Below are 15,129 nucleotides of genomic sequence, written 5' to 3' on the forward strand. Positions count from 1 at the left end.
ATCAATGAGTTACAGAGATGGAATCTAATAGAGAAAGGAAAACTATATTTTAAAAGTTAGAAATAGACCTGGAATTTTTCAAGAAATTCATGAAAAAAATAATTACAATAAAAAATTCATTAGGTGGATATAACAGCAGAATGGAAATGGCAGAAGGAAGAGTGAAAAACATCAACTTACAGATTCAAGAAACTTAACAAACCTACAAAGGATACACAAAAAAATAAAATCTTGAAGTACAAACTGCTGAAAGCCAAAGGTAAAGAGAAAATCTGGAAAGCAATGAGAAAAATAACATCTTACACAATTGGCTGACATCAGAAACAATGGAGACCAAAAGACATTGAGCTGGCATACTGAAAAGGCTGAAAGAAAGCTGTCAACTAAGAAGTCTATATCCAGCAAAGCTATCCTTCAAAACTCCAGTAAAATAAAGACATGTTTAGATAAGCAAAAACAAAGAGAACTTGTTGCCAACTGTCCTGTATTACAAGGAGTGCCCAAGGAAGGGAAGCAGTCTGATAAATAAAAAAGAATAAATCTAAATGAAAATATTTAAAAACCATACATATTTTTATTTTCTCTTTGTTTAAAGTCATGTAACTGTTGAATGCAACAAGTACAACATGTTTATCATGCAGATGACAAGAGCACTAAGGAAAGAAAAAGTACTCTTAAAATTCCTATATTTCAGCTGAAGAAATTCAATAGTCAAATAGAGTAACCACTAAAAAATAATGCAAAGATATATAACTAGAAACTGAATAGAAGAATTAAATAAAATGCTAAAAAAAAAAAAAAACAGCACCAAAAAAAGGCAGAAAAGGAGGATTCAAGAAAAAAAAAAAAAACAGGTAAAAGAAAACAACACATCAGGCCTAATTACAACCAAATCACAATAAATGTAAATGGACTAAATAGTGTACAAAGAGCATGAAATAGAAAGTTATGGTACATATACTTTAAAGTATTATAACTATACAAATATTCTATAGGTGCCAAAGGAAACTTTGATTACTTATTTACTAACATTACTTAATGCTAGGTAGGGAAATTAGGACATAAAATTGTAGTTTAAAGCTGCACACAAAAACGCAAGAACGGTTAAGGATTTGAGGTATTTAAGTTACTTTCTCTATTTCTCAAACTTTCTATATTATTTCCTCTTCCTCATGAAACAAGAAACATCTGAAATAAGCAAAGCACAATGAAACTCTTGAAATATAATTTTAAAGTGTGGGTTTTGAAAAAGGTTAATCCCTAGACTCTTAAAATCTAATATTCTAGGAAGGCTTGAGACTGAAATTTTCCAAAATTGTACAGTTCACTGACTCTTTTTTCGTATTGGGATTTAAACATTGTCATTTTCATTAGCATTATGCTAGATGAAGATGTTGCAATGATCAAAATTCTGAGAACTTTGGTTCCACTTTTCATGATTTTCTTATCTTCTGTTTCTGCAAGATGCTCTTTCTCTCTGGATCCACCTGCCAGTGTTGAGTCAGTTCCACTTCCAGCCTACCTTGGGTTCCAGAAACCAGACAGCCATATTTCTAATAACTATGTATGAAATGTAACTATACAGTCTCAAAGTACAGATGCCACGAAGCCCTTGATTGTGAATGCCTATTTGTTGTTATTGAGTTATTTTGCTTAATCACCAGTTCTTAACTTTGTTTCTTATCAGCAAATCTGCCTGATAATTGGGACTGATACAGGCAAGACAGTATAATATTTTCTTCAAACCCAATCTTGGGCAAATCTATTATCTCTAGAAATTTATAGGTAAGTTAGTACTGAGGTTATGTCCTCACCAGCTGTGCCAGAAAACATTTCTCCTTTAAAATACTTACTTGCAAATACTGTGAGTACACAATTCTTGTGGCAGTTTTATTTTAAACTAAAATAATGAGATTCAAATTGCTGATTAAAGAAATGAAAAGCAATATCACATTTTAATTTTATAAGAAAAAATCTTCCTATAGAATCAAGAGTTATTTACCATAACACTTAGTTTCCAAAATATCAAGTCTGATAAGTTATGCCTGAAACTATCAGGTTTTATAAAAAAAAATAATGAGGGTAATACCTAGATCCAAATATCCCGCCATAACTCATCAGGATTCAAACTTAACTTTATTACTTGTATGTCTGATATCCCCACAGCATTTGAATAGTACTCTTAATGAGCAACATATCATGTTCTGCTCATACTTAGTGTATAAAAACATAGATGTTTTTCTTAATCTTTTCTAATATCCAGGGTGTATCACTAAATAGTTAGGTATTAATAACTATTACCTTTCCTATATCCAGTGTTTACCACTTTCAAGTTGATACTAGCTTGAGTCTGTCCATCTGTCAACTAGCTTGCAAGGTTGTCATGCCCAGGCTACAGAAAACTCCTGAAACATATCAGATGTTTAATAATTGACAACTTAATTCAATTTAGTATACAGTTATCTAATAATTAAAGCCATATCTTTGATAGATAGTACTTATTTATATCAGGGTATTTCAAAATTGAGAATCAGCACATCAACGAAAACAAATGACTCTGTACTCTCAATACGGTAATCAAAGACTCAACATGGTCTAGGACACCAATTCTCAAATGAGGCTCTCTAAGAATCACCAGGAAAACTCTAAAAACCACATATACTCCAAGAGTATCAACCTGTTGAATTCCCTGGGCCATATTAGAATAACTGTCTCTGCCATACATAAAATACACTAACATTAATAATAGCTGATGAGTTTTTTAATCGCAAAAAAATTTTCACGTTTTAAGAAAGTTTACAAATTTGTGTTGGGCCACATTCAAAGCCCTCCTGGGCCACATGTGGCCCACAGGCTGTAGGTTGGTCAAACTTGCTCTACGGGGTTTAATAAAACGTACTTTGCCTGTTTATAAAAACAAAACACTGCACATATTCTTCGGGAAAGGGGAAACTGTCATTTTTCCCCAGGTGGTTCTTTCAGAAATTTTGGAATCACTGGCCCATAAGACAAAAATAGGGAGATCAAGACCTGGTTTCAAAAAGATCCTGCCCCACCAGGTATTAGCTTGAAGACAAAACCACAGCCTTGCAAAATGAAACTGTTACTCCAGGACCTTCTAAAAATCCACCTACTCCAACGACTGAAGATGAAATGCAGATATGTGAGTTAAGAATGCTTTGGAAACTAACATTTTATACAATATTAAATTCTTCACTGACCTTTAAAGACCCAAATCTCCACTTTCACAAAGAGACAGATTCCACAGATTCAAACACTTCATTGAGGACCTAATGTGTTCTAGACACCTTTATTTAAGGAAGGATCCTATGCAAAATTAGAAGAACATGAGACTCTAATGATTTTAAAATACTGGTGACTATTTAATGTGGAAGAAAAGAAGGAATAAAGAATGAAGGAAGGAAAAAAGTTCTTTTAGATATCATCTCCCTTGATAGCACTATCAAATACATCCTTCTGTGATGATGGAAATCTTCAGCATCTCCATTGTCCAATGATAACAACTTGCCAAATGTGGTTATTAGGCACTTAAAATGTGACTCAAGTAACTGAAGAACTGAATTTTTAATGCAATGTTAATTTAAAGTTAAATTTAACAGCCACAAGTTACTAGTCGCTGGAAAGTACAATCCATATTACATTTAAAAATTTATATCATAGTTTGGAAGATATAGACAGGTGATGGCAGAGGAAATAGAAAAAAACTAAGTAAGATTCAATGTATGAGAAACTTTCTTATTCTTAATTTTTTGAACATTTTCCTACTAGGAAGAGATACATCCATATTCAATGGATGTAAAAACATCTGTTGTGAGTATTTTGAAAAGAAAAAAATAACAAAATAACAAAAGCTTATGCAGTAAGCTCTTGTAGGATACTGTAGGATAACTGTAGGATACTGAAAATAAATGCTAACTGAGACTTAATAAGGCCTTCTCTAATCTCCAGTGCTGCCTTTACATGTCTATGATTCTGGACAGGTCATTCAGCTCTTTTGGGTCTTAAAAGTCACATGTAGAAAACAGGGTAATTTCTCTGCCAAATATCCTTTAGAGAATCTAGACAACAAACATAAGGTAAGATTCTTTTGTACCACATTAATATGTAAAGAATTAGGCCTATTATTCAATATGCATTAACTGAGGGTCTACTGTGTCAGGCCTATATTAGATACCAGGGACATATGGTGATCAATCACAAAGTCAGTTTCTCATGGAGCTTGAAGTTAGCTTAAGTCAACTTAAGCAACCATGTTAATAGATATACTGCCACTAAGTAAAATAAAGCCTCTAAGGGAAAATGAGTTTGTTCTAGACTGTAGGATGAAGGCTTCCTCTCAAAGGATATAAGGACTGAAGTGAAATCTTAAAAGTGAAAGTTAACAGTGTGTGTACGGGATAGGGGAAGGAGTGGAAGAGTCCATGGAGAGTACCATGTACAAAGACCACATGGCCAAAGGAATGATTGTGCCACTGAGCAAGTGAAACATTGAAGAGGCAAACCAGAGCTACATAATGCAGGGAGTATTGGGTGACAATGACCAGTTTTGTTTTAAAAAGATCATTCTGAGCACAACAGTGATGGGAAAGCATAGTGAATATGAGAAGCCCAGTTACCAGGCTATTGCTGCAGCTATGTTGGTGTAACAGTAATTGTAGTTTTTGACATTATTTTCAATGTCAAAAAATACAATTACTTTTGCCCCAACCTAATAGAATGGTAGCAGCTTAGATTAAAAGAATATTTAGAAATTCAAGTTGATAGAACTCAGTGATTAATTGGATGGGAGAATGAGAGAAATATGTCAAGGATGACCCAGAGGTTTCTCACTTGCAGTATGATGAACAGTGGTACCATTCCAAAAGACACAGCACACACTGGCAGAAGGCCAAGATTCTTTTGTTTTTGGAGGGAATGGGAGGAAATACTAAGTTTGTGAGCTGGAGGTGACATAAAACAAAAATGTCAAGCAAGCATTGGATACCCAGAACTCAGAGAAGGAGTATGGGTAGAAGACAAAATGTTGGGAGTCATTGGACTACAGATCGTGTAGCATAAGGAGAGAAAAAAGAGGAATGAGGAAGAAGAAAATTCCAAATCAAGCCTTGAGGATGTCCAGGTCAGAGAAGAAGACTGCAAAGGATGCCAGGCTGAAAGAGCCAGAAAGGGAGAAGGAAAACTAAGAAGCCAAGAAAGTGACAAAAAAAACAAAACAAAACAAAAAAACAGGAAAAAACAAACAAAAGAAAACAACAGCTTCCAGAAACGTGTGATAAGAATGGAGATCACTTGTGACTTTAACAAGAACTATTTAGGCAAAACGATATATAGCAGAAGCACACTTCAGGTGTTTGAGTGAAAGGTAAGGAAGCAATGACAGCAGTTATATACAAGACTCTCAATAAGTCTGGCTGAGAAAGGAAGGAGCAGTTTGTGCCTGGAAATGAATGAGAATTTAATAAAAGATTCTACTTTTTCTGTCAGATAGAAGCTACCCGAATTTCTTTAATGGAAGTAAACTATTGACAGGTTAAATATCCAAGAAAAAAAATAAAAATCATAGGCCCTCCGAACCAAACTGCAAAGTACTGTTTACATCTACACTGTCCAATACAATAACCGAAGGTCACAGGGAGCTACTACTTCAGCATTACTGAAATGTTTGTCTGAAGTGAGATGTGCTATACTGTATAAGAAAAACATACATGGGATTTCAAACTTGGTACAAAAAAATAAATTGAGATATCTCATTATAAATGTTTTAATATTCATTGTATCTGCAATGTTTTAGACAGTGTCAAAAGATATTATAAATTAATTTTGCCTGTTTCTTTCCTTTTTTAAACGACATATGTAGTTCATATTATATTTCTATTGGACGGCACTGATAAAGACCTCAAATGGTAAAAAGCCATAATCTCAACAACTGCTAGTCTAAACTTGGGACTGGAGCCCTCAGCCCAGTCATGCTCTGTGAAGTTTCCTATCTCTTTCCAAGACACAGCCAGCCCTGTAGCCCAATTCTTGAATTGTAGCTAAATGTTTTAATCATCCCCCTTCCTCTCATCTTGACTGCTGCAACAGTTCCATTAAGATGATAACAGCTTTATCATCTTAATGATATGACAATGGTAGTGATTGATATAATGAGAGGTGTTCAGATGCTGGATGTGTTTCAAAGGTAGAATTGTTGGGATTTGCTGGTAGTCTGGATGGGGGATGTACGGACAGAGTAATCTATTTAGAAAGAAGCTGATATTAATAGAGAAGTCTGTGGGAAGGGTAGGTCTCAGATGATTGGGGTTCTCTATGTATTTCCCAACTGGAATACTCAAGCCTACCCTACCACACCACCTATACTCCCCACCCGCAAGTCTCCAAAATGGCTAGCATGCCCTGTTTGAAGCTAAACTGATGGAGGAAATAATTCACACTGACCCAACAAAGAACTACCCCACAGGTTTCTAGAATTCTCAACCTAGATGAATATCTAATTTGTGACTATTCAGAAAAAGCACAGAATTTTTTTAAAAAAATTAAGGCAGAGAAATTTCTGAGCCCAATGATATTACAAATGCACTAGCCATAATTAGCTTCTGCTGAGAGTCAACATTCCACTAAGCTATTTTTGCTTTTCAGCTTTCCCCCTTCTCTCAATTAGAAATCACCATGTTCTCTATCAGCTATAAGCTTTTCATAATACCTTTAAGATAGCATTGGTAGAGATCTCAGTGAAAACTGGAAAAAGACAAAGGAGGCCCTCAGTAGATAGGAGCTTTCAAGTGAGAAATCACTAACATGTTTTTAACCTCAGTATTTTAAGTAATTTTCCTTGTTGTTCACCCTCAATGGGCTTTCACTTTGTGGAATCAACCCACTAGTTCCTAGCCCCTTTGTACGGTACTTGAAAAATGACTCGTTTTCACGGTTTTACCCAAAAAGCAAAGGCACATTTTTATGCTAAAAATTAAAAGCTGCTTTCTGAAGTTCTACTATTAAATAAACCAGTAACTGCAATTTTACCTGTTAATCTGTAGAATGAAACCCAATCTTGAGCCCACCTCCCAAACCTGCCCTTCTTAACAGTCTTCCCCATTAATATCAACTCCATTCTAAATAGGGGGAAAACCCTAGTATTACCCTGTCCATACATCCTTCATTGAAACCATCAGCAAATCCCAACAATTTTACCTTTGAAACACAACCAGCATCTCAACACCTCTCATTGTATCAATCACTACCACCTCAGTAAAAGCCATTATTATCTTTATAGAACCATTGCAGTAGGTTTTAGCTGGTTTCCTGCCTTCTACTCTTGCCTTCTTACAGTATATTGCCTACACAACAATCAGAGTGGTATTTTAAAACATAAGTCAGATTATGTCACATCTGTGCTCAAAACCCTACAGTGCCTTCCCCTAAATCACTCAGAGTAAAAGCCTAAGTCTTGATCATGATGTACAAGGGTCTACACTATTTGGTCCTCACTACCCACTGACTTTCTCTGCTATCACAGACTTTTTTTTTCTGACTTTAATGCTATGACATAGTAGCAGCAGGTTCTTCTCTTTTTCTCTCTTCTTTTCTATCCCCTAGACCTGTTCTAAGGTAACAAAGATGTTGAAGGGGACCCCTTGGGAATTACCACCACCATTTCTCTACCTTGAACACCTGAGAGTCAAATGATTATGTAACTGACAGAAATGAGAAGATGTGATGATGTAAATATTGATTATTATGACTTCTTCACTAGCATCTTTTGTGTTTTGATGCCTCATTACTTCAGTCTTGCTGACCTCCCTGTCTCTCAATCACACTAACCACACTCCCATCTATCTCAGGGTCTTGGTGTCTAATGCTCCTCTACCTAGAGTGTTCTTTCCCTGGTATTTGCATGGCACCTCCTTCTAGTGGCTGCTCACATAACAGAGGTCTTCCCTAACAATGCTAAAACAGCGTCACCCCAGCCATCATCTAGCCACTTTTAATTTTCCTCATTGCTAAATTTTCTTCACAGTACTTACATGTGACCTGTTTATTATCTCCTACCACCAGAATGAAAGGCCATTACTTCGTTTTGTTCACTGCTATATCTCCAGCATTTAGAACAATGTTATTTTTGATGTTCAATAAGGATTTGTTGAATAACTGGGTTCACATTTATTTCACTTCAGCATGGAACTATACTATAGACTTCCCAAATACATATATGAAATGTATAAGGAAAAATCATTGAAAGCAAACACACTCAACACATAAAAACCAAGAAACTCTATTTTGGTCCTTTAAATTCTAGTCTAACAGGATTCTAAAATGTATAAACATAAATGTAGATAGAGAAGATTATCAATTATGATTAGCAGTCTACTGATTTTTTGATCTATTTTAAATCCCAAAATTTATCTTTCCTTCAACCCAGGAAATTAAAATTTTTAAGGTAAAAATTAAAAGCTGTTTTCTTAAATTCAACTATTTAACAAACCAGTAACTATAATTTTACCTGTTTGCCACACTGTAGAACTAATTTAGTCAGTGTATACCAGGAAGAATGCATATAGCATTATGGGTAAGCCTGGCTTCAATGGCAAGTGGCATAGGTTTAGCAGGGTAGAGCCCCTGGCAAAACTGTGAAATCAGCCAAATTTGACTTTGCCACATGTAAATATTTCTTATCAATGTCCCACCTTTACCCAGTCCTGGATACTACTCTACTGTTTCCCCTTCCCTGGTGAGACACATTCTTGTTCCTCTAGGGTGACTTTCAAGGACTAAAGCTGTACACTGAAACGATTAATAGTGTGTGAAATTTCTTGACCAGATATCAACACAGCCCACTCAAAGAAGCAGCTCAGTGTTAGAAGAGATATTGTAATTTTTTAATGTTTTACTTAAAGTCCTCGTTAAGTGACAGGAACTGCTTACCTGATTTGTACATTTCTGAGCAAATCTTTATTAAGTGCCTATTCTCTGTATGAAGACAAAAAAACCACAAAGATGCTAATGAAGAAGTCATAATAGTCAACATTTAAATCATCACATCTCCTCATTTCTGTCAGTTACATAATCATACGACTCTCAGGAGTTCAAGGTAGAGAAATGGTGGTAGTAATCCCCAAGAGGTCCTCCTCAACATCTTTGTTATATTAGAACAGGTCTAAGGGACAGAAAAGAAGAGAGAAAATGAGAAGAACCTGTTGCTACTATGTCCTAGCATTAAAGTCAGAAAAACCTGGATGTGAAATCCAAATCCAGCTGTATTACTTTTTCTTTTGGACAGTCTTGCTGTGTTGCCCATGCTGAAGACCGCTGGCTGTTCACAGGCATGATCACAGTGCACTCTCTAACTCCTGGGCTCAAGCAATCCTCCTGCCTCAGCCTCCCAAGTAGCCGGGACAACAGGCTCCTACCATGGTACCTATCCTCCAGCTGTACTTTCTGTATCAGTGGCTTTTAAGCAATGTCTTCTGTTTCTTTTCTTTTCTTTTTGAGATGGAGTTTTACTTGTTGCCCAGGCTGGAGTGCAATGGTGCAGTCCTGGCTCACTGCAACCACCACCTCCTGGGCTCATGTGATTCTCCTGCCTCAGCCTCCCAAGTAGCTGGGATTACAGGCATGTGCCACCACACCTGGCTAATTTTATATTTTTAGTAAAGACAGGGTTTCACCACGTTGGTAAGGCTGGTCTCGAACTGCTGACCTCAGGTGATCTGCCCACCTCGGCCTCCCCAAATGCTGGGATTACATGCGTGTGCCACTGCACCCAGCCAATTTCCTCTATTAGCCCATTTTATCTTGAGTAAAATGTGTATAAGACCTGTTTCTTAGGAATTAATGAAAATCCAACAAGCAATGTGACACATAAAAGACAATACAGTTGCTCCCTTGACCTTTCCCCTTGCTAATGAGAAAGACAAAAATAGAGGAACCATATGGAAACCTCTGACATACCACCAGCAAAAGGCTCCTAAGCCTTGGCCCAAGGACAACTGAAAGAGTAATGCTATCTTCAAAAACAAAAACATTAGAAATTATGGTTTAGCAGTCAAAATGGTAAAACAAAAAACAAAAATTATTTTAATAACCTTTAATCCACTCAGAGCTAGTATGGATTGTCCACCACCCCACTTTCCACATTTGATAATCTTGCATTCCATCAAACACATTGAAGATGTCTATCAAATACTACCCTGTTATGCTCCACTTTTTATTTCTTCCTGTAGGGTCAAATATCCATACTTTGAGTTTTCACTGTGTGGGGGGGCAGGGGGTCTGTGTGTATGTATACACATTTTAAAATCAATTCCTGGTATTAGCTTTGAAGAGTTTCTGCCTTTTTAAAAACTATTTTCTCTCAGCTTCCCCCCAACATTGCTCTCCAGATTATTTGATAGTATGGCAGCTCTTCCTTAATTTCCTTTGCTAGGGGCTCCTCAATCTCTAACAGAACTTTAAACCATCTCCAGGTCCAATACCAGATCTTATTTTCTGTTCTCTTATCTATCACTCTCCCTAAGTAATTTAGTCCATGACTTAAAGCAACCAAACCTTTATATGTAAACATACACAACTTGGAATAAATGTCTTTACAGGCTACTCAAACAGAATAGCCTGAAATACAAACTTCTCCCAACCATCAGATCTATTCCTCCTTCAATCTTTCTCACCTTAAGCAACAGTACCAACATCTACTAAGTTTCTCAAGTTTAAAATCTGGAAGTCAGCTTCTGTATCACTCCCACACCCAATCCTTTCTGCCACCAACCTTTACTATCTCTCACCCAGACCACAGTAATCATTTTGAGTCTCTTTTCTTCCATTCTTGCCCCTGCCAATCCATTCTCCACCCAGAGCCTAGAGATGGTAAAACAAAATGGATCATGTGGCTACCTCACACAAAATTCTTCAATAGCATCCCAGTACGTTTATAATGAAAAACACTGATCTCCTTTTAGTTACTTGAATACACCACTCTTTCTCACCGCATTACCTTCATGTACGCTGTCCCATTGGTCTGGACTGTCATTCTACCAAATCATTAACTTACCCTTCAGGTCTCAGCTTCAATGTCATACTTCTCAAAAAAGGCCTTCCCAAAACCCAATTAAAATTAGGTCCTATTATATCTTTACAAGTATCCTTTTCCTAAATAATACCAAAAAAAAAGTTATTATCTGTCCAACTATTTTGTTAATGTCTGTCTAGGCAGAAGCAGGTTTGCTAATCACCACATAATCCCACAGTGTCACAACCATGTTGCCAACATCTAAAATACTCCCTTCCCCAATAACTATTTAATAAATGGAGAACTCATGAGTGCCGTTACTAACTAGAATGGCTATATAACACAGCAAGATGCACCAAGGATATTTATTCCCCTACAGTCTGACATATAGATAAAATGCTTTTAAAAAGTCAGTGATGGATAACGAAAGGAATTCAACTGGAGGGAAGATAATCCAGTCCTTTTCCCTAACAAGTTTCTGAGGTCTTTTACTTCTTTTGTTCTTCTATAGTTCCCAACAGAGTTAGTCCCATGGTAGATACTTATGCACTTGGTAGACCAAAGTAGAGTATATGCCAATCAGTCAACTGCTAGAATTAGGTGTTACAGAAATTCTAAATATTGTAATTCACTGAAGGCTAGAATCACTAGAGAAAGTGTTAGAGAGGTAGAAGTCAATTTAGACAGTGTAAGCGACAACTTCCGGGGATCCAGCCAGCCTACTTTATCACCCCACCTGTCTGTACCTCCTTCAACAGTGGTATGTAGTCATATTTGTACTACTTAACACCATTTCTTTAATCCATCTGCTAAAATTCTAAGCAAAATTATCTTCAATAATGTAGTTATTAGTCAACCCAATAAAACAGTGGCCGTAAAGATTATGAGTGGCAAAAGGTAAAAAAAACTATGAAGAATTAACTACCTGTTGCAAAAACGAAACTTGATAAAATACTTTATATACTACATTCACCTAATAACATAAGAATTAAGAAAATCTAAAATTGGGATCCTAGAGTCTTCTGAAGGGCCACTATAAGAGGGAAATAATAACTACTCTAGCCATTATTTTTCAGGCACTGAACATAATCACTTTTATTGCATTTTTTCTAATTTTCATGATAACCCGGGAAAGTTCAAGCTAAGAAGTTGAGTGGCTTCTTCAACTACTGTACAGCTAACAATACAGTTGTTTTTCAGGCACTTTGAACCAAAAAGTCAAGCAAAAAACACAAACACACACAATCTAAAGTTTTAGAGAACTTGAAGTGCTTCGTTGAGATAATTTAAAATAGCAAAAACTTCCCTAGGAAGTATATAAGCTCAAGATATAAAACTTTCAACTGGAAGTCTTTCTAAAATGTGTGGGCAAATACAGATCGCTTTACTGTTCACCTACTTGGCTTTGGTAAAATAAATCTAAAATATATCTGTATAATATTTTCATTAGTAAAAATGTTCTAAGAAAAGGTAAATTGCCCGTTCCTTATCTACTTTTGTCTATAATGATTTTTGAGTTTTGAAAAGAAAAAAGAAGAGACTTGAAAGAAACTACAGGAGTATGAATAAAACAAACGTTTTAGACATTGTTTTGCTTCTGATTATGACAAAATACCGCAATGCAATAACAAGAATAGTATTATCTAAAGCTACATGACGTCAGGTTTTTAAACAATCAATAAGCTGTAAGAGTTGGGACCTCTGTAATTACCTCTGTGTGAATGTTACATTATCAAACACTGGAACAAGTACAGTCTTGTATGAAATGACTGTATGAGATCAAATAATTATATCCAAAAGAAATCACATACTGGATTTAAACTTTTCCACACTATGATCATATCAACCTATGTGATACCATCCTCTTGTTCACGAAATTCCATCAATGTAGTAATTATACACTTGCAAAGGAAAGACTTCAAGTAATCCCGGCTCATAACGAAGTTAAACATTAATAAAATCTCAAAAGTACCAATGTTATCTCAAAACAATGATATTGAACATTGAAGAAATAAGTCTTATGTGACCCTAAAAAATAGATATACAAAAATAAATGACTTTATGGGGATGGCTTTCTATTTACAAAGTGTAACTGCTTATCGCAAAGACCCCATAGGTCTTTCTGGTCATCCTCTATAGAAAAACCAATTCTCCTGTTTCCCTTCCTTCTTTAAAGATTCGCCCCTCCCCCTACTTTTTTTTTTAAATATAGATCGTTCCCAAAACGTTTTCATTGCAAAAAAAATAGATTTATGTCATTATCTGGAACAGTGTGTCCCAAGACTTAAGATTTCTATGATACTTTGCATCTTCAAGATTACAAGAATTGAGCTTTAATAACTCATAGACCGTAAACACACCCCGTTAAAATTTTCCTTCAAACACCAACGTCCCCACTCTTGGGATCCCTAATAGGTGTACATAAGCCACATAATACAATCTTTAAAAAGGACATGGCTGATAGGTGCTCTCCAGCCTCTCCCAAGAGAGGTCCTCACCTAAACCTCCTGCACATTCCCTTCTCAGGGGCCCACAAACACAACTGTCATTCAGAGGGGTGGTGACTGTTAAGCGTGGGTGAGAAAGAAAGTGCACACGAGATACATAACTGGATGGGGAAGGTTGTTAAAGGCAGTCTCTCCAGTATCACGTAACTAGCCAAACCCGCTACAAACTTTTAAGAGATTAAGTTACATTCCTCTGCAATTCCACCCTTGACAGCTGAATCCAGAGATGCCAGCAAGTCTTGCATGTCCACTCTCGCCAGCTCACCCGGGAAGAGTCTGCAGCCACATCCCGAGGTCAGCATGCACCAGGCGCTGGGGAAGAAAAGAGGGCTGGGCGAGCTCACCTTTTCCAGCTCGTCGTGAAGCTCCGCCAGGCTGGGCCGGAGCAGCTTCTCGCCCAGCTGCGCGGCTGTGTGCCGGTAGTGATCGATCCTGGGCACAGCGTCCATGGTGTTGTGGCCGAAGGTGCGCAGGTAGTAGGTGTTGGTGTGGGTATCATAATAGTAGTGCTGGTGGTGCCCACTGCCGCCGCCGCCGGAGTGTAGGCTGCTGCCCTCGCTCAGCACCGTGTCCCCGCCGTTCTGGAAGCTCACGTTGGGCCCTTCGCCTCCGACCGCGGCCACATCCGACAGACTGTCTTCAGCCGAAGAGGAGGCAGCCGGGTCCACGAAGTTCACGCGGAAGCGCCCCTTGGCTTCCTCGCTACCCTTAGGCAGCCCGCTCTCGCCGCTGGCTTTCCCGTCCGCGGGGGTCTGCTTGGCCCCCGCCCCAGCACCAGCCGCCGCCGCCGCCGCAGCAGCAGCTGCCCGTCCGGCGTTCTCGGAAACCAGGTCCACCTGGAAACGGCTCTGGCTCGGGGTGGGCCCCAAGAGTCTGCCCAGCCCGTCTCCGCCTGCCGCAGCGCCCTCACCGAGGACCCCGCCGCCGTCCCGGCTCCCGGGCGCAGCATCCTCCGGCACCGAGGGCACAGCTGTGCCAGGCAGTTCCACCCTGGCGGCGGCCGGCGCAGCGGCTGGCGGCGTCTCCCCGACCCGGGCCAGTCCAGGGGCGCCGGAGGAGGGCGCCGTGGGCCCCGGCTCCATCGCTGCACGACCCTCGGCGGAACTGCTGAGCCCGGCGGCCGTCTCCGGTAGCGCGCCCTCCGCACCCCTGGTCCGCGGTGGCCGCGGCCGCAAAGCCAGGTGAAGGAGTCACTCTCCCAGCCGCCCGCTGGCCGCCGCTAGCCAGGCGGGCACAGAAGCCACCGGTAGCCGAGCGAGCGTGCGAGTGCGGCGGGCGCGGGGCGGGCCCCGCTGTTTAAAGCCTCGGCGGAGCCGCTGCGGCGGCGGCAGCGGCGGCTGGAGCAGCAGCACGCGGGAGGCGGGGCCGGAGGCTCCCCCGCCCCTCAGCCCGCCCACCCGCGGTCCCGCAGCGGCGCACGGCGGACGCTCTTCAGTTAACCGCTCCTTCGCGGCTCCTGCTTGGCCCCACGCGAAAGCGGCCCGTGCGAGGATGGCGGCCAGCCAGTCCGCGCCTGGCCTCGGGCAGTGCGGGCAACACGAGCGACGCAATCGGGGAGCAGGCGCGGCTACGCGCCGCCTCAGTGATGTGGCCGGGAGG

General features: G+C 39.4%; 1 protein-coding gene across 2 annotated transcripts in view; it reads right to left on the reverse strand.

The window, feature by feature from the left end:
* The window catches only part of SLC12A2 (solute carrier family 12 member 2), a 104,708-nt gene extending 89,909 nt beyond the window's left edge, over positions 1–14,799 (reverse strand). For both annotated transcript variants that reach the window (XM_032262528.1, XM_032262609.1), the window contains exon 1: positions 13,875–14,799. In XM_032262528.1, coding sequence (XP_032118419.1) covers positions 13,875–14,612 — 738 coding nt within the window. In that variant the 5' untranslated portion in view covers positions 14,613–14,799. The remainder of the gene's footprint in view (positions 1–13,874) is intronic.
* Between the last annotated feature and the right edge of the window lie 330 nt (positions 14,800–15,129).

This window comes from Sapajus apella, unplaced genomic scaffold, assembly GCF_009761245.1.
Source record: "Sapajus apella isolate SASKATOON/1434 unplaced genomic scaffold, GSC_monkey_1.0 scaffold1, whole genome shotgun sequence".
Lineage (NCBI taxonomy): Eukaryota > Metazoa > Chordata > Mammalia > Primates > Cebidae > Sapajus > Sapajus apella.